At 37.9% G+C, this 23720-nt stretch overlaps 1 protein-coding gene across 1 annotated transcript in view; it reads left to right on the top strand.

Moving 5' to 3' along the window:
• Positions 1 to 6080: 6080 nt before the first annotated feature.
• Positions 6081 to 23720, top strand: part of LOC140233706 (intraflagellar transport protein 52 homolog) — a 32076-nt gene continuing 14436 nt past the window's right edge. The window contains exons 1-6 of the mRNA XM_072313806.1: positions 6081 to 6103; positions 9263 to 9381; positions 11423 to 11510; positions 13304 to 13433; positions 14200 to 14275; positions 15192 to 15260. Coding sequence (XP_072169907.1) covers positions 6086 to 6103; positions 9263 to 9381; positions 11423 to 11510; positions 13304 to 13433; positions 14200 to 14275; positions 15192 to 15260 — 500 coding nt within the window. The 5' untranslated portion in view covers positions 6081 to 6085. The remainder of the gene's footprint in view (positions 6104 to 9262; positions 9382 to 11422; positions 11511 to 13303; positions 13434 to 14199; positions 14276 to 15191; positions 15261 to 23720) is intronic.

The raw sequence follows: 23720 nt of genomic DNA on the forward strand, positions 1-23720 counted from the left end.
ACACTGTTTCTGGCCAAACAGTGATTCTAGCTCGAAAAAAATTCTTATAAACGCTCGCCGTGATTTGAAACAGTGTTTTGAAACACTGTTTGTAAACGCACAAAATAGTGCGTTTACAAACAGTGTTTCTGTAGAATCAGTGTTTCAAAAATCTTATAAACGCAACCGCGATTGTAAACACTGTTTATGTGACGTCACAATGCCTTGCGCGCACCCTGTTTGACCTTTTGCCGAGGAAAAACTGCGCAGAGTGAGTTGCGCGATGGCACAGTCTGAGCGAGAGCCCCAACACGCTCGGAGAAAAAATCTTAGAAACGCTCTCCTGACGAAACTGTGATTTGAAACAAGTGTTTCAAAACAGTGATTCAAAACAGTGATTCTAGGCACGCAAAATCTTATAAACGCACCCTATCTATCACCGACATGACTGATGGAACTTAGTTCAGGGAGCGACATACAACATCCCCTGGCCCAATACTAGTTCCCAGAACTGAATCTATAATAGCAGGAGTTTGAGGCCAACCTGCTATACACAAGCTCGCTGCTGTGGCGCTGGGCTAACACTGAATACACTAGGGAACTGTTTTATGAAGTCATATTTGATCAATAGTTGATTCTATCATAAGTCTATTGCAACCTGTGTGGTAAGGAAATTTATAATCGATTATAAAATAAATTTCACACAATCAGGGACTGATAATAGAATAGGATAACACAAACACAGATAGAACGGTATAATACTTTACAACATAATGACTGCGTAATTATATATCATTATAACATAATAATTGTTCATAGGTTTGGAGCATAAAAAAAAAAACAACATGTGGAAGGGATTTCAGTTCGGTTTCAATTGAACTTAAAAAGGGTAAAAGAGGAAAGTTGACGTAAATCATCAGATAAATTATGTTCTTATAGGTTACAGCTCGTTATTCCGAAGGTTCGTTATTCCGAAGGCTCTTCAGTCCGAAGATTCCTTATTCCGAAGGTTCGTTTTTCCGAATTTCATTTTCGGATGAACAAATATTCGGAATAACGAACCTTCGGAATAACGCCACAAATGTTCGAATTAACGAACCCTTTTTTATTTTCGAATTAACGAACCTCTAGGTATAGGGAATTTGCGTGTTTCGGATTAACGAGCCATCGGAATAACGAACCTTCGGAATATCGAACCTTCGGAATAACGAACAGCACCCGTTCTTATAAGCTGCTGCAGCTCTGTATGAGAATGATCTCTTACAATAGTTTGTTTTAGGCTGTGGTAACTGTATAGATCGTTTTGATTACGGAGAGAGTATGGTGATGTCTGGACTTAACATTTCTTTCATTTATTCGGGGTCATGTCATTCAGAATCTTATACATGAATGACAACAGATGATTGTGGGTTGTTGTTGTTGTTGTTTTTTTTTTGTGTTTTTTTTTTTTTTGTCTTTTGTTACTGTATTGCACCCCAAGCTATAATGAACATCACTGGTAGAAACATGAGAATAGGGCTTAACTTTAAAAAATAATCTCCCGGCTCTATTTTGCATCTTGTGGAGTTGAGGAAGAGAGTTACCGTTGGTGGATTACCATACCACATAACTACATTATGCAATAATAATTTTCAGGGCCTACGTGTAATTATGATTATTGCATTGTAATCATACTGAGCATTATGATACATAATATGCATTACATACATAAAGCTTCACTTCACCCTTCAGTAGGCCTACCATACACCATCCACAAATCATAATTGTGTGACTTTACTCATATGGCTCTCTTTAGACTGCACCTGACAATCAAGCTACAGTGGTCACCGAAATTTAGTAATTAATCAGACCTTTTTTTATAGGCCTACAACAGTCCCACCGACAAGAAAAGTTGCATGAAAAGCTATATGGTGCATGTGCCAGGTTATAGCAAACGAACGTGAAAATCTTAAATGCATGAACTGTGATTAAGAGTACATAAAATTGACATAATGCATTTAATGAGTAATCAAAGCAAAATGTTTAGATCACTATTTACGCTGTAAGTGCTGCTTTAAGTATAATTCCCTGAATATATAGCTGTATTCCCAGAGTAGTTTCACCCTACCGCCAAATATTAGCTGCCACTTCTTCTTCCTCCTCTTCCTTTTCTTCTTTTTTTTTTTTTTTTTTTTTGTTTTTATATAGAGCCAATTTGTGAGCCCCGAATCTATAATATAATGAGTGTACTGGAGCCATGCCGTTCTCTTAACACAAGACATTATCATTTCTTCTATTTTTTTTTTTTTTGGGGGGGGGGATGGGGGGTAGTTCCTGTAATAGCAGCGGCAGAATAAACTGCAGCTGTGCATTCTAGTTGGAAAAAAATATATATATATCCGGGTGACGTAGAGGGCGTTTTTCGATAAATGTGTAACCCGAACCTATAGGCCTACAAAGAGCGAGTATTACAGTTTCTTACCTATAGTCTTCAGCTTGGAACATTACTGAATTCGTGTCCGTGACTGTTTCACAGTAACAATATTGTCTGTTGCAGAGCGATGGGGCAGTTAGTTTTCATGGTCTGAGCTGCGCAGCAAGTCTGGATTGTGATCGGAATGACATGTATTATAGATAAGAGATTTAACTCTGAACTGTTACGAAAGAAATGGAAAATATCAATAAGACAATATTTTGTTATGCATGGCATTTCAAGCACATTGAAGCAATTATGCTGAGAGCGTTTCATAGATACAATAATTATTATCAATGTGGTGCTCGTTATGGTGATGATGAATTTTTAAAAATTGATAGGCACTGTTCTCGTCCTACATTTCTCAAATAGACAAGCATTAATTTTTAGCAATGATCATATTCATTCCGTGAGAAGGAAACAATACATATTTTTTTCATAATAATACTGATATCATTACAACATGTAATATACTTGTCTTTAAAAAGGTATAATAACAAACTATACGAAAGCAGGAGAAATTAAAAGGAAAGGTCACAGTGTAAGATTTATGGATGCTAAAAAAATGTGAATAGTAATGTCTGAAAGGTTGTAACGACAAAAGTAATCCTAATAATAATAACATGATAAAGATAATGAAAATGTCAATGATTACGATGATGATAAGAACTAGATAATGAAAAATGATAATAATGTTTGTAATAATATTATATCTTATTTTCATTTTATTCCTTTGTTCTTTATCTATCAAGAAAAATGTGATTATTTATATTTCTTCTTTCTATTCTTTATCATTGTCATTGTAATCAAATTGTTCATATTATGAACATTACGATTACAATGATGATGATAACTAGATGTCTCCGCCATTCTAAGTGTAACCAACGCCTCAGAAATGTTTTCGCATCTTGTTGACCCCTACCCCCCACAAACCCATCCCTCCCCAAACAAACAAACAAACAAACAAACAAACAAACAAACAAACAAACAAACAAACAATCAATCTAGGGCCTAACATCATTTTTATGTCATTTCATCTTATTGATTTTCATTTTCAACAAAGAATATAACAGTAAACAAAACATTATGAAAGCAATATGTAAGGGCAGTACATCACCATTCTACATAATCATCGAAATGTATTTACAACATTGTTTCGGATCTAATCAGTAATTATTTTTGTTTTTACAATAACGGACTTTTTCTGAGAATTTAATCCAAATCCCATCACAGCTGGAGTGGTACTAAACAGAACAAATGCTGGTAAAAACTGTATAAGCCTTATGGGCGACGGGGGTTCTATAATCATCTGTGTATAGGCCCCGCTTATTCATTGACCATGCTAAGAGTTTGTTTGTTTGTTTATTTGTTTGTTTGTTTGTTTGTTTGTTTGTTTGTTTGTTTTGATAGTTGAAAATAACGATCGAATACAAGGAGATTTGGCGAAAATTGTGAGCAAAGATTTGGAATAGGGAGCCTCACTTGATTGCATATTGTTGATTAGTTTATTCTTTTTGAATACACAAAAGAAAAAATACACACAAGGAGATAACATGATCGAGGAATTTGACCACTCCCATAAAAAAAACAAAACAAAACAAAACAAAACATCAACTCTCTTACAACACGTGATTAAACAAGCTGACAAAATGTCATGTATTTTCTTCTGTACCGTAACCTAACACGTTTACAGTCCAAAGGGTCTTTATGTGCCACGGTGTAAACCCCCTATTTGACTAGAGAAACTGCCAAGCTTTACTTAGACGTAAATTGTGTGACAAATAATCTATGATTTTTTTTTTTCTTTCAAATGACCAGTAGCTACATATTGTAAAGCCATGGCTTTTGTTCACAAAGCAGTAAAAGAAACTTAGACTTTACTAGCAAATCCACATGGGAATACTGCCTAACACTCAATCACCACCACCACCACCAAAAAAAAAAAAAAAAAAAAAAGGAGAAAAAAAAAATGCAAGCTACATGTGACAGGATTGGAATTGCAAAACAAAACAAAAAGTTTGAAAAAAAAAAAGGATTTGAATTGCGAAAAAACACTATTGTAATATTTAGGCTACTGTCACAATTGTTATATTCAAAACAACGCCCCTCTTAAACACAACAACAACAACAAATGCCATAATGACATTGATTTGGCGATTTATCGATCGGTTTGGGCAGGTATAACGGTGCGTTTGAGCAGAATACTGAAAGGTCTTGTAGTGCTAGTATTATGCCAACTTGGAACGCGGCCGTATACCGAACTTTCGAACATGCATTGTAGCACATAAAGATTAAAGGGAGCAGGGTATATAGTGTAGGCCTATTGGTGGAGGAGATGAGGATTGTTTCGAGATACCAATAAACCACTGATAGTACAGAGCATACCATTCTAAGAGGAATTCAAAGTTTACTTGACGAAAATCGGTTTTGCAATGGCTGAGACATCCAAAAACAACTAAAACAAAAGGAATCGTAGGTGGGTCTCACCTTTTATTAAGGCCCGGTCCCACTGGCCGACGGACACAAAGCGTATGCAGAAAGGACACAGCGGACGAGCAAAATTTCGGGGATGGCTTCATCCGCTTTCATCCGCTTTCATCCGCTCCAGAAATTGACAAAATTGGCGAAAATTGGCGGTAACAGAACGGAAATAGAACGGACGTGGGTAGTATGTAGCGGGGATGTTAAACGGATGTTCATCGGAAGCCTAGCGGATGAAAGCGGATGGAAGGGGATGACAGCTCCGAAGGGCTTACCGGAGATAATTGTGAAACGGACGCATAGCAGAAAAAGCGGATGCAGAGTGGATGCAGAGCGGATGCAGGGGGGATGCTTTCGAAATGCTTTATATACGAGATGCATACGCTTACATCCTTTCTATTAACGTGCTATTAACGATGTAAAGACGTTCCATGTACCATATCTTTCCTCCCTCTTTCCGTTTTTAGCTGCAGCGGATGTGAGTTGCGAGGATGCCCAGAGGATGCAGAGAGGATACAGCGGACGTTTAAGGGATGCCGCACGGACATACAACGTTTGTTGCTCGTATGTCGCGGATTTACATCGTACACAGCTGCGGAAAGTTCATCCGTTCTAAAATTGCGCGGATGAAATCACAGTGGACGGATGCTCGATGGATAGAGCGGATGAAACACGTATGCGATGGGTACACAGCGGATTCGTAGCGTTTTCCAACGGATGGCAAAATTTTTTGTACGCTTTACATCCTCTTTGCATCCGTAAGTGCAGTGGGACCGGGCCTTTAGGATCGCTCTGTTTTGGATATAACAAAACTAGTCATTTCAGAAACGATTTTCATCAATTAAATGCTGAATTTCTCTTGGAATTACATGCTCTTTCACATTTCTTTATTGGTTTCTCATTATCTCCCCCAAAATGTCAGAAACCTGAAGTGAGGTATCAACTACTAGTAGCTACTACCCCTTTAAAGCGATATAATCCATTGATTCAGACAGGTTATCATCCCAAACTACGGAGTACTTCTGCCTGAGTACGAATGGGCACCGTGTAATACAGTTTGTACTCGTATAATGCAATGGCCACAGCGTCGAGGGAAAGAGCGCCAGCTACCGATAGATATCTGTCCAATAATTGCACACTTTTCATCGCACATTCTTTCGCCTGCCAAGAAAGATGGCTCCTGCATCTCAGGTAAGATCGAGAATAACCCGGATCATTATACATTTTGTGTTTGCAGTTGTGTCACGAGTCTCATTTTCTTAGGAAGAAGAGTTATTCATATGTCAGGATGATTGGACAAATTATTTATGAGACCCATTTTTACCGTACAGTAGAAAATTATTCTCGTCAAATTCGGTAACCAAGTATGAGCGTTGTTAACAACGGTCCACCTCGCCGCAACGCAATGAATGCATAGCAATAGGCATAGCGGCTGGCGCCCGAAACCTGCCTGCCTGTCCCTACATGTACGTGCGTGCTTAACTATACCAGGGAGGTGTAAGAAAAGGAGAGACAACTCGTTCGTATTAAATTCATGCAAACACATGTTTGGTTTCAAAGCGTTACAATGGGATGTCTAGCATTCCACTATACGCTTTGAAGTCATGCTCTGCACCGCTCTTGTTGCAAGGCGAAGTTCAGAGAAGAAGAACGCATTTCACCTTTCGTTGAATTACAAACTTTATTCCCCCGTAAAATTTTAAATGAAATACTCAAATTGATTAAGAGTAGTTTAGGAAAGAATTTAATATTATAAACATGTATTTCTAGTTTCTTCGTAATGCGCAAATCGAAATGAAATGAAAATTAGGCCCTCTTAAAAACCTAATAGTTCTCTATAATGCGCACATTTCCGCATGTTAGTTTTCTATCCTTTAATCTGGGATATTTTGATCTTTCAAATAAAGTACTTCGCTAAAGCGTGCACCAGCGTGCTTTTAAACTATTTGCTATTAAAATTGTCAGTTTTACACTGCATTTTGATTCGCTGCTCTAATTCAAGGTACACAAATTCATTGTTGACATCACATTGAAAGAGAGCGAGCGAAATGCAGTGGGGGCAAGTATTTCTAGATGTGAGAGCGCTTGTCCCGATTATTGATGCTCTCTTTTGTCAAAGCACCTGATTTCCACCTGTAGTTAAGCGCATAGCTTCTCGGCGGTGCTGCGCATCCTTCAAAGGAGAGCAGGAGTTGTCTCTCCTTATCTTACACCTCCCTGACTATACACAGCCCAGTCGCCGCTGTACATACGTAGTCGCGTAGCGTATTAACAGCGTCTGGTCGGGCTAGTGCGTGCTGTCACTGCCAGTACAGTAGCATCAACGAAAATTACAGTGCAAATATGGTTCAGAAAATCTGCTCTTATCTCGATTTTGGTTTGGTTTTAAGGCGTAAAATTTTGACAGGAGGTAGAGAAGAAATTTCTCTCCAAGCTAGCTAGGTAAGAGTAGATCCTAGACAAACATAAAAATATAGAAAATAGGACCTAACTAAGACTTAACGACATGTAACGTTGTCGTTTGGTCAACCCAAATAAATGGCTATTTTTTGTCCATTATTCTACAGAGAGTCTTAATTCTAACGTTAGACAGAAAGGCCCATCTGTCTGCAGAAGTCTCTTACTTAATTATTTTTTTTTTTTTCGACGTTATCGCTCTCATCCATATAATGTTAGAGTCTATACATCGGAAGAGATCCGTGAAGCCAGACGCAGTCTCAGTGTCCATGGAACATTGACCAGATTTTATAGTCCTACGTTGACAATCAACAATAGCATACCGATCTTTCGGTTGATCTTAAAGGCATAATTTACCATTTGCAGATGAAACAAAAACCCAGCATAGGTGCTTTAAAATAGTTCTGAAATTGTGAGTTAGGGATGGAAACAACCACTGTAAAAATTTAAATCCATATAATCAATGTTAAATATTGTTAAAGGACAAGTTCACCTTCATAAACATAAGGATTGAGAGAATGTAGCAATTATTAGTAGAACACATCATTGAAAGTTCGAGGAAAATCAGACAATCCGTTCAAAAATGATGAAGTTTTTGTGCAGTCACCGCTGGATGAGAAGACTACTGCAGCGTATGATGTCACATGAGTATGGTTGGGGCACCACCTACAAATCGGCAGGGCACCTTCCCATCGGCACCCTGCGTATCATGGCTGTTTGCGTATACATGTAGAACGAAAAGGTACGCGCGGGATTAAGTGTCATTAGCTATAAAGACAATAAAAACGAAGAAACGAAAATCAAACTCAAACAAACCAAGCTAAAAATTACACATCCGCTCAGTAACGACGCGTGTCTGTGAAATTCACGTGTATTACATTGTAGCTATGGCCTGTGAAATTCACGTGTATTACTATGGAGGGGAGGGGGTGCCGATCGCAAGGTTCCCTTTTTAGCAGCGCGAAGAAAACGGAACGCACGCACTAAAATTGCGCTATTTTAAAACGGAGATTCATAATCAACGAGACGGTCATAACATTCAAAACTGCAGTATTTATGGCATATTTTAGGTAAGAATTAGGCGGATTTGTGTCATATTTTTAAAATAAACAAGCTACAGATCCTTAGGGTGACGATAGGTGGTACCCTCAACCCCCTACAACAATATAAGGAAAATATAAAGAGAATTTCACAAATTTCATCTTTTGAAAAAAGTACACATTCCCCTGACTCCTTTAATACTGACATATGTTATGGGTAATATAATTCCCCCTGCCTTTAGAAAGAAGCAAGTCAAGTGCTCTTTTATTATGCAAAAAAAGTGAAAATACGTTGAATTTTCTTTACATAAATTCTTTATACAGTTGTACGCATACAACGTATGACATCACAAGCTCTAGTAGTCTCCTCATCCAGCAGCTCCAACACAAAAATTTTAAAAATTCATAACTTTTGCATCGATTGTCCAATTTTCCTCAAACTTTCACTGATATGTTCTACTAATATTGCTGCATTCTCTCAATCCTTATGTTTATGAAGGTGAACTTGTCCTTTAATACACAAAATGTGAACAAATGTTTCCAGACTAGCCATCTAGGGGCCTACAGTTATGGTTAACTTAGAAAAACGCTGATATCTCCTTGTATTTTAGGTTTTATTGCGAATTATCGTATATGGTACAGTAGGATGTTTTGTCATACAGCAGAGCGCAGACCTACACATATGCATCAAATGTGATAACTTGAAAATGTTTGAAATCACTGCTCCCAAAGGTAAACACTAAAACAGGACCTTAAATTTGTGACTTTTTTTGTTGGTTTTGAGCAGGATGGTCACAAATGTATTGCCGAGTGGGCAATGTGAATTGATTATGATCTCATGTTTGATATACAGTCTGATGCGAGCCAGCGGACACAGATTGTCTTCGATGTGTCCAAGAGGGAGATCTTCACAACGCAAAATGGTTTCAAACATCTCAACAAGAAGCTCAGGTCCAGCTGGAAAATTGTCAGGTATGTGACGGTTTGTATGGCTGCCATTAAATCATCTAGAAGTATGCTTGCATTTTATAATGTATGCATTCCCTACAGTCGTCCCACTCTCCTCAGAATTCTAATCTCCTGTTTTGATATCATTTTGTTCTCATTTTGTTGCCCCCCCCCCCCCCCCCCCCCCCCAATAGCGCACCCTCTCAAGTCCTGATAGTAGGGCAGATATATGATACAGTGGTAAAAATTGGTAGAGATGCTCACATACGGCGGAAAGTATGACATTTTGCATAAAAGGGTGTTTTGGGGTGCTGATTTCAAAAATTACCGGATCCAAGAGATCTGACCACTGGGCCGGCCGCCATTTTGAATTCCAATATGGCCGCCATCACAAAACAAATTTAAAGATCCCTATCTCCAGTTCTAAATGACCTGTGGCACCAAAATTTGGTACACAAGAGCGTTTTGACATAATGAATTCGATGACATATTAATTTGAAGTGTCTGACAAACATCGAATGGTCACCATTTTGAATTCCAATATGGCTGCCTCAACGAAATGTTCAAAATCTCTATCTTGAGTTCGACAAGTGGTGAGCAACGCTGAAATTAGGTGCAAAGAAGTATTTTAACATACTGAGTTAAAAAAATGACTAATGTGATGTATCTGACAAATGCAATGCCCGCTATTTTGAATTCCAATATGGCTGTGAAGACAAACATCACGACTAACATTCACGGGCATGCCAAAAAGTGCAGCAAAAATGAAGCATAATGCACCTTTCACTGACGTCACAATGTAAATACCGTAGCACGCACTCAATCAGTTACAAACGCGTGCTCAATCAGGTAGTCTTATTTACAAACCAGAGATAGCGATTTTCAACACTCCAACATGGCAACTATGTAGAAAAATTCAAATTGGTTGCCGTGCAGCTTGTCAGACATGTCAAATAAGTATGTTATTGAAGTCATCATATTACCACTCTTTTATGTATCAAATTTAAATGGCTTAAATGTCATTCAGAACTGAAGATAGGTACCGGTATCTTGACGGTGGCCATATTGGAATTCAAAATGGCGGCCGACCCTGTGGCCAGATTTCTTGGATCCAGTAATTTTTGAAATCAGCCCCCCAAAATACCCGTATATGCAATACTTTCTGCCGGATACGAGCATCTTTTTCACATATCTGCCCCACTATGTCTAGTGTCAAGCTGTTTGTTTTTTCAAGACCATTGTAGTAGCACTAGTCACATTCTGGTGGTGTAGATCTTGAAATGTGAGTTTGCCATTGATGACTGTAGCTCCCGCAATTTGTTTTAGTGTACCATTGGTACTTTTCTCTTTTCATGCTCATGTGACCATTTTATTATCAGATCATGAAATTATTTAAAGCTAAATGATACCCTTTCCCATCCAGTTCACTAAATCTTTAACACAATGTAGAATGGGTCGAGAGAATCCTGCAATCTCATTGGTCGAGAGCCATGCACACGTGTATTAATCTTGTAGCACACTCAATCACTGGCGATAGACGTAGTAAGCATGTTGCTGTGTGTACTTGTAACAAAGAATTTGTGCATGTACCAAGCATTTGTGCACTTAGCAAGAGACGGCTTGCCATTTGTAAAGTAATTATGAATAGCCTGCAGTTGCGCATTGAGAGATGGGTAGCCATACATCAGTAAAAATGTTCATACATCAATACAATAATGCATGGTTTCACTATGGCAAGCCATAAAGAAAGCTGTGCAAATTGTCAGAAATGCAATTAAAACAATGGATTTTGCTCAAAATTTGTCACCATTCTGTAAAACATATATGTTTATGTGTCTTTTCATGCATTACAAGGAATTTGGTAAATGCAATAACTATGGAATTTAACCTAAACCCACTCAGCTTTATCTCGTGGGTTAAGCATTCCATAGTTACCTTATGTACACAATTCCTACTGACGCACTCTGATCCAAGCATCATTTGTATACTCTGATACTTTGAAAATTTATGTTAACTATGATTATATATAGAATTCTTTATCTTCATGTTTTGTCAAATTTTGCAGCAACAAAGATGAGATCACAGAGGAGAAGCTAGCCAATGCTAAAATCTTTGTCATCGCTGGACCCAGAGATAAATTTACAGCGCCTGAGGTAAGAGAACAAGCAAAAGTTTGTCTGACAAAGTATGCTACCAGATCAGGCCAATAAACATTGTTTATTTATTTATTTATTTTTTTCATCACACCAAAACTTTCACATCACTATCTGTTTGCACAGTAAAAGAAACCTACATTTAATACTTGCCATAAGTTTGTACCTACTGATGATTCCTGTCTTTAATTGATGAACAATGTATGTGATAGTGACATGAACCAGACACAGACTTAAAAAAAAAAACAAACAAAAAACAAAAAAAAAAAAACCCTAAAGAAAAAAACACACCTTTACAGTGCCCAGGCAGTTTAAAATACCGTAACTTGCGCAACGTTTTTCATCAGCTTTCAGCAATCCATCCAAAGTTCACCTAGTGGTGGATTAGCAAGCTCACTCAGGTGTAGCAATATTCCTTTTGTAGCCCAACATGAAGGCCATTGGACACAGTAGGGATCAGCCCTAGGAATTACATGTGTAGATTGTCTCTGCATAATTGACATCGCGGCGCTCCTGCATGCGTGCCAATTGAAAAACAGAATGCAAAAAGGGTAAAGGTGCATTTGATAAGCAAGTATTATAAAATGGGTTCAAGAATGTAGCCAATTGGAAGCGCTGAAATGAGTCACGTGTGCGTGCATTAATTTCTTCAGGTATGCACTAAGAAGAGTCTCTCTTCCACCTCCCTGGCCTGACGTACGTCACAATGTTTACACTAGCAGTGCGCACTCAATTAGTTGTTACAAGTGCGTCACGCGCTACTATACGCGCTGTCAATCCTGTAAACAACTTCTAGTTCGGGCCGCGGGCTGCCACAACAGCCGACGGCCTTTCTTGTGCATAACAGTACGTGGCGTACGTATACTCTTAATTATACGTACGTACAGTACTTATGTGCGGGATTTCCGAGTGCGACGTGCGTAAATGTTTGGGACGAACTTCGGACATCTTGACTTTTGATCGAGTGCTACATGTAGCTGACTGGTATTGACCCACAAAGGTACGTGAATACATTAGTTTTCGACCCATTTTATAAAACAAATGATGCACAGGATTATTTCGTGGCGTTAGTGAAGGTGCGGCGCACTCTCGAGTATTGACAACGGTTGCAAACATGCACTCGGCTGCGCCTCGTGCATGTTGCACCATTGTCAATACTCTCGAGCGTGCCGCACCTTCACTAACACACTCTATCCTGTGCATCATTTGTATAATATCACCTTGCTATGTCAGTTTTTCATGTCCACTTTTTATCACCTTGTACTGTATAAGGTGTTATTTTCGAGTTTAGATATTTCCACGAATCAGGAGGTCACAGACATCTTCACGAGGTGTTGCTTTTGCGAATTGACACCGAGGCTGTCATAAGCGCACTATTACACCAGTGCATGGCAACATTTTCGCATGTTGTTAAATTTGCGGTTCAACAGTAATTCACGAAATTCGCGAAAATTAAACACTCGTGAAAATAACAGCTTATACAGTACTGGGTATTTGACATTGATTTTTCAAAGAATTCCGAAGCTGCGTATTCCCCTTTTCTTTTTACATTTATTTGTGTTTTACTCTAATTTGTACATTTTGTTGTACTTGCTAAATATATTTTCCCCATTAGTTTGTAAGAACTGTTTGGTAGCATTATGTTACTCAACTACTGGTCTAATCACCCGCACCAGTTAAAGATGAGGTCACTGTGCAAAGTATTGGCCTCTGGACATGTACACCATTTTTCACATGATGTATTCAAAAGATTATATTTTTGAAATATCATCACCCTCCTCTACCTCTCCAAGTTTGAAGTGATCAAGAAGTACATGGAGGGTGGAGGCAGTGTTCTGGTGATGATGGGAGAGGGAGGAGAGACCAAGTTTGACACCAACATCAACTTCCTCCTCGAGGAATTCGGCATCATGGTCAACAACGGTGAGTTATCCAAGTGGAGATGGTGTTCATCTGGTCAAGTCATGTTTTGAATTCTTTGTTGTAAATGACCACCTGAATACATCGAGACCACAAAATATTGCCAGGTTTTCTTCGCCCTCATGACACATGGTAAGGGCAAACTCAAAATGTGAAGACTACTACATACCACATCTGTAGGCTTAATACGTAATTTGCAATTAGGTAAAGTGTGAAGTAGCAAATCAACATGAATTGAAAAACAGTGTAGAAGAGTGAGCAATTTGACTCTTGGAAGCACAATGTGTGAAGGGTTCATCAAAAGTCAACAGCAAGGGTTCTTGAACATTCAGATTCTATGAAAATGCCACTTGGTGATCAAAACTGTACTTCCACATTGTCTCAAACTACCCAGGCATTATGAAGTCCTTGCTCCCAAAAGCTACTTTCTTGTTGGTAATGAAGGTCATGTTTAATCCGTGTGTCAAAATTATGATACATCCAAACAAATCTCCCAAAGAACAAGTTGACTATCAAAAGTTTGTTCAATACAAGTAGTATTTTCCCAGTTAGTTGAATATCTGTAATGTTCACGGTGCTTATCAGTAATATAATGTTTGCTTATGTTTCCCATAGGTGTGGATTGGAATTAAAAATTCAGATTCAAATTTTGGCAATTTGTCCATCAGTTGCAATTTAGAAATTTGTTGCGTAAATTCCATTTGAGTTATTGTGTGTGTGTGTGTGAATATTTTCTTTTTATCTCTGTGACATCGTTCTGCTTCAATAGACTGTGTGGTCCGTACTTCATACTTCAAATATTTCCATCCCAAGGAGGCACTGGTGTCGAATGGAATCCTAAACAGGTAAAATGTACTTGTATGTAGCCAGGCATCTGTAACCCTCCCCCCGCCCCCCCCCCCCCCCCCCCGCCCCCCAAAAAAAAAAAAAATAAATAAATAAATAAAAAAAAATAATAATGAAGAAGTGGCCTCCACCCAAATTTGACAAAATTTGAGACCTCTTAGTGTTGTTTTATGTGGTACAGTTGGGAATAAGATGTTGAGAAGTCACACAGTTTTGATTCGTAGTGCAAAAATAAGGGAAAAGAGAAAATGACAGCAAAAAGAAAGAATGGAATAGTGCATGGACCTTGTGTATCCTATATCCAGGTCATTATTCTACTTTCCCAGCAATCCATTCTCTTGATTCCCTACACACAATCTGAAGCCAAACTCCAACTGTGATGTGCACAATCCTTTCTCTCCATAGAGTGTACCATTCATGGTATGATGGGGCTGGGTATACCAGATTTTCTGAGAGTTGAAAGAAAAAGACCAACAAGTAAACGGATAAAATGATGCTATTTCTATGTACCAGACTGCCTGAAAATGTTTTGCTGTTGCTTTTTTTTTTTAATTTATTTTTGCTTGCTTTGTATTTTCTTATGAGAGAGAGTGGGAAAAAGAGAGATACAGACGGATGGTTGTGTATTTTCTATTACCCCAAAATGCCTCAAACGAGATCGTTTGAGATCGTGATTACGCGTAATAGAAAATGATAGGTAAACACACCCAGAATCTACAACATTACACCTGTTATGACAGTTATGTCATAAGTTATGACACCTGTCTGTTCCTAATCTGAACACTAATATGGATTACTCTTGAATTGCTTTTAGTCTTTTAGTCAAATCAGTTGCTACCCATGTACACGTAATGGGGCAATCGTTCCACTGCATCTGAAAACGTAAAATGTGTGTCTCATTTTTATATATTTTAGGTCTATCAGCCACGCGGCGGGAAAGGCTGTGCCTGGAGCAGGGGACGAGGATGCCCAGAATGATACCCAGTGAGTCGATTCTGTGAAGACACAGAACTTATTTTTGCTACCTACATAGATGTCATATGAACACATGAAGTGAAATAGTTAAATGAATGGATGTTATGAAATGAGCAAATTTGATAATGACACTGTTATTGTGATGAATATGGTGATGATATTACACATAACTTAGAAAAATGACACTGATTGCAATAGTAATACAATTACTCTCGGCAGTTTGCTGTATTACTGATATCAGTCCTGATAAAAGTATTAATAATGAACTTTTATCTTTAGCTTCTATCATCCGAATAGGATGATGATGATAATTTAAATGATTATCATTATTGTTGTCTTTGTTACTATGCTCTTGATACTGTATGTGAAAAAAAAAAAATGTCTTGTCATTATGATATCCTTGTTGTCATGGCAATAATGGTGTGGCTGGTGCAGACGGCAAATATGTGACCATAGGGGTAAGATAAGATGAGGGGAAAAAAAGAGGAAGAAGAGCAAGAACAAGAAATTGATAATTATGATGATGAGGAAGAGGAACATGAAGAAAAAAATGACCTGTATCTTCATGTCAAGAAGAGGGAGAAGGAATTATTCAAATTAATGAATTCTTGCGTTAATGCTGCATTTACACCATGTTCCCGGTGCCCACAGTAGTCACGTTTCAGGCCACCATGGACAAAAAATGGGATGGACGTGAGACAACATGGTGAGACGGGACAGACAAACTTGACAGGCTGTGATTGCTGTGGATACCGTGTCAGATTTTTAAACTGTCATAAAATTTGCCACGGCAGTCCCGATGCTAAAGAGAAACCTTGTACAAATGTATGCCATAGTAAAACTAGGTTAACACAACAGAACACGACGGCACGTAATAGACTGCAACAAAACTTGGAGGCGGTCCATATGGGGCCGCGACGAACAATATTGATAGTCTTGCTGACAGGAATGAGGACTGGAACGAACAAGACTAGAATGCAAAGAGAGGAAATCAGAATGGGGCTGCTATGGTGGCCGGGAACATGCTGTAAACACAGCTTAACCCTATTTTAACTGGGAGGGGTCAAATTGACCCCCCTCGACATTTCGCGCCACGATTCCGTAGCGCGCAAAGATTTTGCCGCGTCGTTAACATGACTTTTTTCGTTGAAGTCTCCCGCATATTTTGAGACCAAATTTGCGACGTCCGGGTACACCTTTCTGAAGTTATGCAATGTTTTGCATTTTATGCATGTCAACCCGAAAACAGCTCAAATTCATGATTTCATGTGCAAATCCAATGCAAATTGTGTTTTTTTGTTTAATTGATATAAATTAGATTATTTCAACTTCTGAACATTGAAATTAATCAATTCTAATGTAGATAAGCTTGAAAAAGTGCCTGCAACAAATTTTGGCAAAAAACCAATAGAAAACAAAAGGTCGAAAAAACAGTAAAATACATAAGAAATTAACAAAACAAAAAACAAAAGAAACTGATTTTGATTGCGCTATTTTTTGACAAGAAAATTGTTTGATGTGTCTTGAGGAACTGTGACACAAAAATTTAGCAATCCTTAATTCTTTTTGATGGAGTTATAGGTGAAAATATGATTTCATGCGTAAATTTGCATAATTGATTTATTAAAAAATATAAAATCAACATTTTTCTATTGTATGACCATGTAATCTTTTAGTTGACATCCAGCTCTATGTTCAGGCAAAATTTTGCGGCGATCGCATGATTGGCGGCCGAGATCTGATGTGGGGGGGGGGGGTCAAATTGACCCCCCCCAGTAAAAACTTGGTCTCAAATAGCCCAGTTAAAATAGGGTTACAATTGTAAGTTGTTTCAATCACAACTGATCCACAATGATTGCCCTTCATCGACATATTTTTTAGTTTACATGTATACTGTGCAACAGTGATTGTCCACCAGCAGGCATAAGGCCATATAAAGCCATGCATGCATTGTGATTTTACCCAATGCTACACCTTGTAATACAGCCAAGACGTGGACAGACCTACTCTCAGTATTAGTTTCAAAATGTACTTTACGATCATTTAGCCCTATTTTGCATGCTGGCAAAATTGCTCTATTGAGCAATAACACGGATACAATGTAGTAAACACATTGTGACGCATCTAATGGTGATGTGCCATTAAAAGCTGGTTAGATTTGTGAGCCATGGCATACATATTAACACTGCCTTTTATCTGGCAGATTACTATTGTGACGGCACTACGGGCCTCATACACACAAGCTGGTCACTGACTTTGAGTAGAGTGCAGGCTGTAGAACCCAGTTCAAACTGACAAACCTATCCTATCTCATAAAGTACAATGGTTTTGGGAAATAATACAGGTACTTGAACTTTAAGAGCCTCAAACAAAGCCTACAGGTACAAATGTGACCCGCTACAGCAAAAGGATCCTAAAGTCGTTGACGGCTGAGCCGAGAAAATTGAGTTTGAAGGAGCATCATCAAAATTGGTCATTACAATCAGATTTCTGTTTTTGGCATAATTTTGTAGTCTAATGTTTTGTCTATCATCGGCCGAAATTTCGAAGCTAAATGATTGTAGGAAAGGCAGGAAATCAGCGTTTTTCTGGGCCATGATTTTTCGACTTTTAACGCAGCAGAAACGTGTCCGAAGATTTGGATTTAGCGCCTCAGCTAGACTCCGCCCCTAGCAACGAGGGAGTGATCTTATTGGTCAGAGCGTGGCATCCTGATTACTGATTGGTCGTGCGTAGACCGCTGGGGTGCTAAGCTTGAATGAACATCACGGAGGTCGCTAGGAGCATGCTTTCTGTTGTCAAGCGGTGAAAACTGTCTCTCCTCCCATTGATCATGTTAGCGTCGGAAGGAAAACTTTGATGGCGTTTTTCTCGAATATCTGATTTCCTCAACCACTTGACATGCGCTAACAAAATCATCGATATCTTCGCAACCGAGTACTTTTATGAGTTGTGCTATATGTGGAATTAAAGAAGAAGAGTAAGGGAATAATGTCATGCCAATTTCAGAAAATTGTCCTCCCCCGACTTTCAGATCGTTTTGTTGTAGCGGGTCACAAATGTATTGTTCAAAGTTTTGTGCATGCACAATCCCATGTAGCCAGAAGTGATTAACACCACTGCATGCTTTTAAATCCTTGAATATTATATTCATGACTGGATATATGCTCAAACAAACCAAAATCGCTTGTACTGTGCAAGATGATCTGCAGGTGTACACTACTATAGGAAGTACTACTGTACATGAGCAAAGTTCTTGTACTATTCTCGCAAATGATAATATGGGATTTTTAGTAAATTTTCAGTCTCATTGAATGACTAACTACATGCAACCATTTTCAGGATTTGAAGTTCATGGATAGGGATATGTTAGAACATAGACGAGGTTACTCTGGAAAAACTCTGAACTCAATTCTAGCAGTAGTTATAACCGTTCAATATCATAATGATGATGATGATAATAATAATAACAATAATAATAATAATAATAATAATAATAATAATAATAATAATAATAATAACAATAATAATAATAACAATAATAATAACAATAATAATAATAATAATAATAATAATAACAACAATAATAATAATAATACTGATAATAATGATAATAATAATAATAATAATAATAATAATAATAATAACAATAATAATGATAATAATAATAATGGTAATAGTTATAATCATCAACATAATCATAATCATAATCATAACGATATGTGACATTTATAAAGCGCTTGATATCATATTTCTATGAGCTGGGGAAGTGATAACCAGGAGAAAGAATTGTGAAGTACAAAGCATTGAACAAATACATCTAAAAGTAAGGCTAGATATTCACTTTGGTCAATCTCTATGATATGCATTGTTTACATTTTATGCTGGTGGTACAAATTGTTTTCAGCTTTTTGGTACAGGATAATATGAATTTGTTTTGAATCATCTAACATGGGATGGTGCAACTTCCTGTAGCTGTAAACATCTGTTCCTGGTTCTTTTATTTTTTTAAACATCCTGTGAGCCAACTTGGGGTGATCTCTTCTGACCAGTCGTGGATGGCTGCTTGCTTGAGTGATATAAATGCCTCAGCCACTCTCAACTCGTCGCCTGTCTAATTGAGTAGAATTTGTCTCACGCTCTGTGCCAACATTAACCCCAAATCTGATATTCATAACATTGTATACGATGTGTGTCTTTGAATTTTTCCCTTTGCTTGCTCAGTTCTCGATCAGATGACTCCTTAGCTTCCCATGCAGAGTGAGTTATAAAGAACAAACAAACAAACATATGACCAAAACTCATAGACAAACAAATGAACTTAATTACATCATGTCTAGACTATGAATGACAAACACAAAAGTTATGAATAAACAGGGCTTTGCACTAGAAGTCAGCATACTCATTCAGTGGCGTATCTAGGGGGGGCAAGGGGGGCACGTGCCCCGGGCGCCACTCCTTGGGGGCGCAAAAAAAAAACGAAGAAGAAGAAGAAAAAAAAGAAAAAAAAAAAAGAAAAGAAGAAAAAGAAGGAAAAAAAACTCGCCCGGTAAAGGGGGGGGGGGGGGGGGGAGGGAGATTGGTGGGGGGCGGGGGGGGGGCAGAAAACCAAATCAAACAAGATAAAAACAAAACATGAAGATGACACGGACAAAATGACAATGTTTATTGTGTTCACACAAAAATTCCATGTTCTGTGAGCTGAAATACAAAAATTTTCGGCTCGCTCGCTCCGCTCGCTCGCCAAAATGTCTATAAAAAGGAAGGTAAGAACAAAATGTAATAATGACAAAATGACAGTGTCTATTGTGTTCGCACATGTCATTTTATATTTAGCGGGCAAAATGTTTCACGGAGCAGCGGCTGCAATTTCATTCGTTCTGAAGCGATCGCCAATTGGATCAAAAGAAGGCGCCAACGATTTCGAACATACGGGCGGGGGGGGGGGGGTGCGCAAAACCCCCCGAATCAAACAAGATAATAACAAAACGCAATGATGACGCGGAAATATACAAATTTCGGCTCACTCGCTCGTACTAATTTAGAGTATTTTTTCAAGTCCTCAGTTTGTTGGTATAAATCGTTATCTATAAGGCCGTCACTATATCTCGATTAGAATTGTAAGATTTAATAAGCAAAAAATGACAAGAGTTTCATGATTTGTAAGCTGAAATACTAAAATTTTCGGCTCGCTCGCTGCGCTCGCTCGCCAAAATTTGTATAAAAAAAGAGAAAAAAAGAGAAGAACAAAACGTGACGATGACGCGAACAAAATGATAATGTCTATTGTGTTCACTCATGTCATTTTATATTTAGCAGGAAAAATGTTACACGGAGCAGCGACTACAATTTCATTCGTTCTGAAGCGATCGCCGATTGGATCAAAAGAGGACGCCAACGGTTTCGAACATACGGGAGAGGGGGCGCAAAAAAAAATAAATAAAAAAGATAAGAAAAAAACGTAATGATGACGCAGAAATATACAAATTTCGGCTCACTTGCTCGTACTAACTTAGAGTATTTTTTCAAGTCCTCAGTTTGTTGGTATAAATCGATATCTATAAGGTCGTCACTATAATTGTGAGATTTAATAAGCAAAAAATGACAAGAATTCCATGTTTTGTAAGCTGAAATACAAAAATTTTCGGCTCGCTCGCCAAAATTTATATATATAAAAAAGATAAGAATATACGTGATGATGACAAGGACATATACAAATTTCAGCTCACTCGCGCGCACTAATCTAGAGAATTTTTTAAGTCCTCAGTTTTTTGGTATAAATCTATCAAAATTCATTACATTTAAATCACCCTCAAAAGATCCCTTTTAAGTGCTTGAAAAAGCATTATGTGGACTTTGTTTAAAGTCCCTTCCGGGATGGGGTTGGGGTTGAACACTTTTTCAGAAATTAGGGGCGCAATTTTCGTGCTTGCCCCGGGCGCCGTTTTCCCTAGATACGCCACTGTACTCATTTGCTGACCCTTGCAGAGTTTTGCTATGTGAGGAAAACCATATCTTTAAACTTTGAGACCAAAGCTTGTATTACTGGTATACGTACATGCGGAGAACACATGGTGGGAGGTACCACCAAATATTTATTAATTCGTTTTTCTGTCTAATCAGTTGAACTATGAGGGTGTCTCTTTTTTTTTGAGGGGGGGGGGGTATCCATTTAATTTTTCTATTGCTTGAAAGATGTGACAAAAAGATTTCGCTTGTCTTACGCTGACTTGCTTACATGCTGTATTATGCTGTTTTTCACCTGGTAGCATATAATAATAATAATAAAAAAAATGAGTTTGATGATGTTGATCTTGCCTGCTGCTTTTCCATATTACACGCAGTCTTTAAAAGCAATGCTAAGCCTTAAACCTCAGCATCTAAAAATGCATCACTATACAGCTTTGAGCCTTGTCTAAAGCCTATCCCATTACATGCCAAGCCATGCTACAATGCACACTGAACATTGCTTTTGCAAATTCAAATCAACAATTTTGGGTACTCTTGATTTCAACGATAGCAAGGCGGAAGGAGAATATTATTACGAGTACAGACAGTCACACCAGAGAAGGAGATTATGTCTTTTGGAGAACACTTCCTTGTACCTTGAAATGCATTCCTGTCTACACTGGAGATCAGTTTCATAAGCAAGACATTGTATAAAAACCTCAGGCAGCTTTATAGCCTTGGATCAAGTTGTCATCTCTCGCATGTCTTCTGTGAGACACCTCATAGGGGAAGTGTTTTGAGTGATAATATTATAGTATTAATAATGATAATGCTACTATCCTATGTATGATAATACTAAATAAGAATGACAGCCTTATTGATTATTAATTTTAATATTCATCATTGTAATAAAGAACATTTCTGTACGGCAGCTGCTAAGGACAGACACTCTAATGTGCTTCAATGAGAGACACCTGTCTGGTTTATTATTATTATTTTTTTTATTGATAGATTATAGTAGAATATTGAGAGATTAAAAAAAAAACCCAGCTTATTTAAGATTATACATTACTAACAAAATGTACATGCATCTTCACCATGTGATGTTTAATTCTTGGCTACTGAGTACCAAAGCAATTCAAGTTATTAGTTCCCTCTTAAAAACCAAGGAAGATGCAATTTTATATAGCATGTGCAAGAGTAAATAACCTGCTCTTTTGGATGTCTTAGAAGCTGCTCATTTAAAGGGATAGTACAGTATTGGTGGAGATGAGAATTGGGCTTTAAACTTTTTGCGAGATACCAAGAAAACACAGTCTTATGATATGTGACCGTGCACCTCAAAACGAACATAAAGTCGCACACACTGATTTTGCGTGAGGACTGAAAATAAGTGAAATGGGTCAACCTAGCCAAACTTGACATTTTAATATTTTCTGAAAGAGCGGGTCTTCTTTTACATTATGCTAAAATCTGGTATCATGAAACGGGCAGGAAAGTGTGTTTTTTTTAGCAGTTTATCTCGAACATTTTTGGTAGAATAGTGTGATTAGGTGTGTCTTTAGAATCCCTTTTTCATTTTTGAAAAACCTTGTCCACACTCTTCACTTTCAACTCTAATAACTTTTGAAAAGATAGTGCTACTGCTTTGAAAGTTAGCATTAATTATGGACAGAATGTGTTAATGAGGCATGCTTAATTTCAATTTAATCTGATAATCCCTTCATTGTTGTTACTCTGGTGGTTTACTTCCTGTTTTTTGTCCCATTCATCGCACAGCCAGCACTGTTTGGAAAGATTAAGCGCTTGAATAGACACTGTACTTCAGAGCCTCTTTTCTCAGTTCACACTTTTCCTGAGTTTGTGCTTTCTTTCCAATATTTAGATAGGTTAGGAGAGTCCATTATACATCATTTTAAAGCTTAAAGTCTGCTCTTTCAGAATATGGTCTTAACTAAAAATTCATGTCTGGCGACTTTTTGTTTGTTTTGAGGTGCAGGGTCACATATAGCACAGAACATACCATTTTAAGAGGTATTTAATGTTTATTTGATGAAAATCGGGTTTGGAATGACTGAAACATTAAAAAACAAAGTAAAACAAAGCGATCGTAATAAAGTTGTGGGTCCCACACTTGATTAGAATCGCGCTTCTTTTGATATCTCAGCCATTTCAAACACCAATTTTCATCAAATAAACATTGAATTCCTCACAGAATTACGTGCTCTTTAATATTTCGTAAGAGGTTTCTCATTATCTCACCAAAAGTTAGGTCTCAACCAAAACTATACGATCCCTTTAAGGTCAGATACTGATGTGCAACCAGATCGTTTGTCTAGCAGATGAAGGACCAACTTGCTGGTCATACAAATTGCTTTGCCTCTATGACTGTACACTACTATTACCCCCTCATCCCACCCCTTTCCACCTCTTCTCCTCTCATTCCACCCCTTTTCGCTCCTTTACCACCAGCTTACTCTTAATATTAGTGTAAAGTTTATTATTGACAAACAAATAATT

The sequence above is a fragment of the Diadema setosum genome, chromosome 10, assembly GCF_964275005.1.
Source record: "Diadema setosum chromosome 10, eeDiaSeto1, whole genome shotgun sequence".
Taxonomy (NCBI): Eukaryota; Metazoa; Echinodermata; class Echinoidea; order Diadematoida; family Diadematidae; genus Diadema; species Diadema setosum.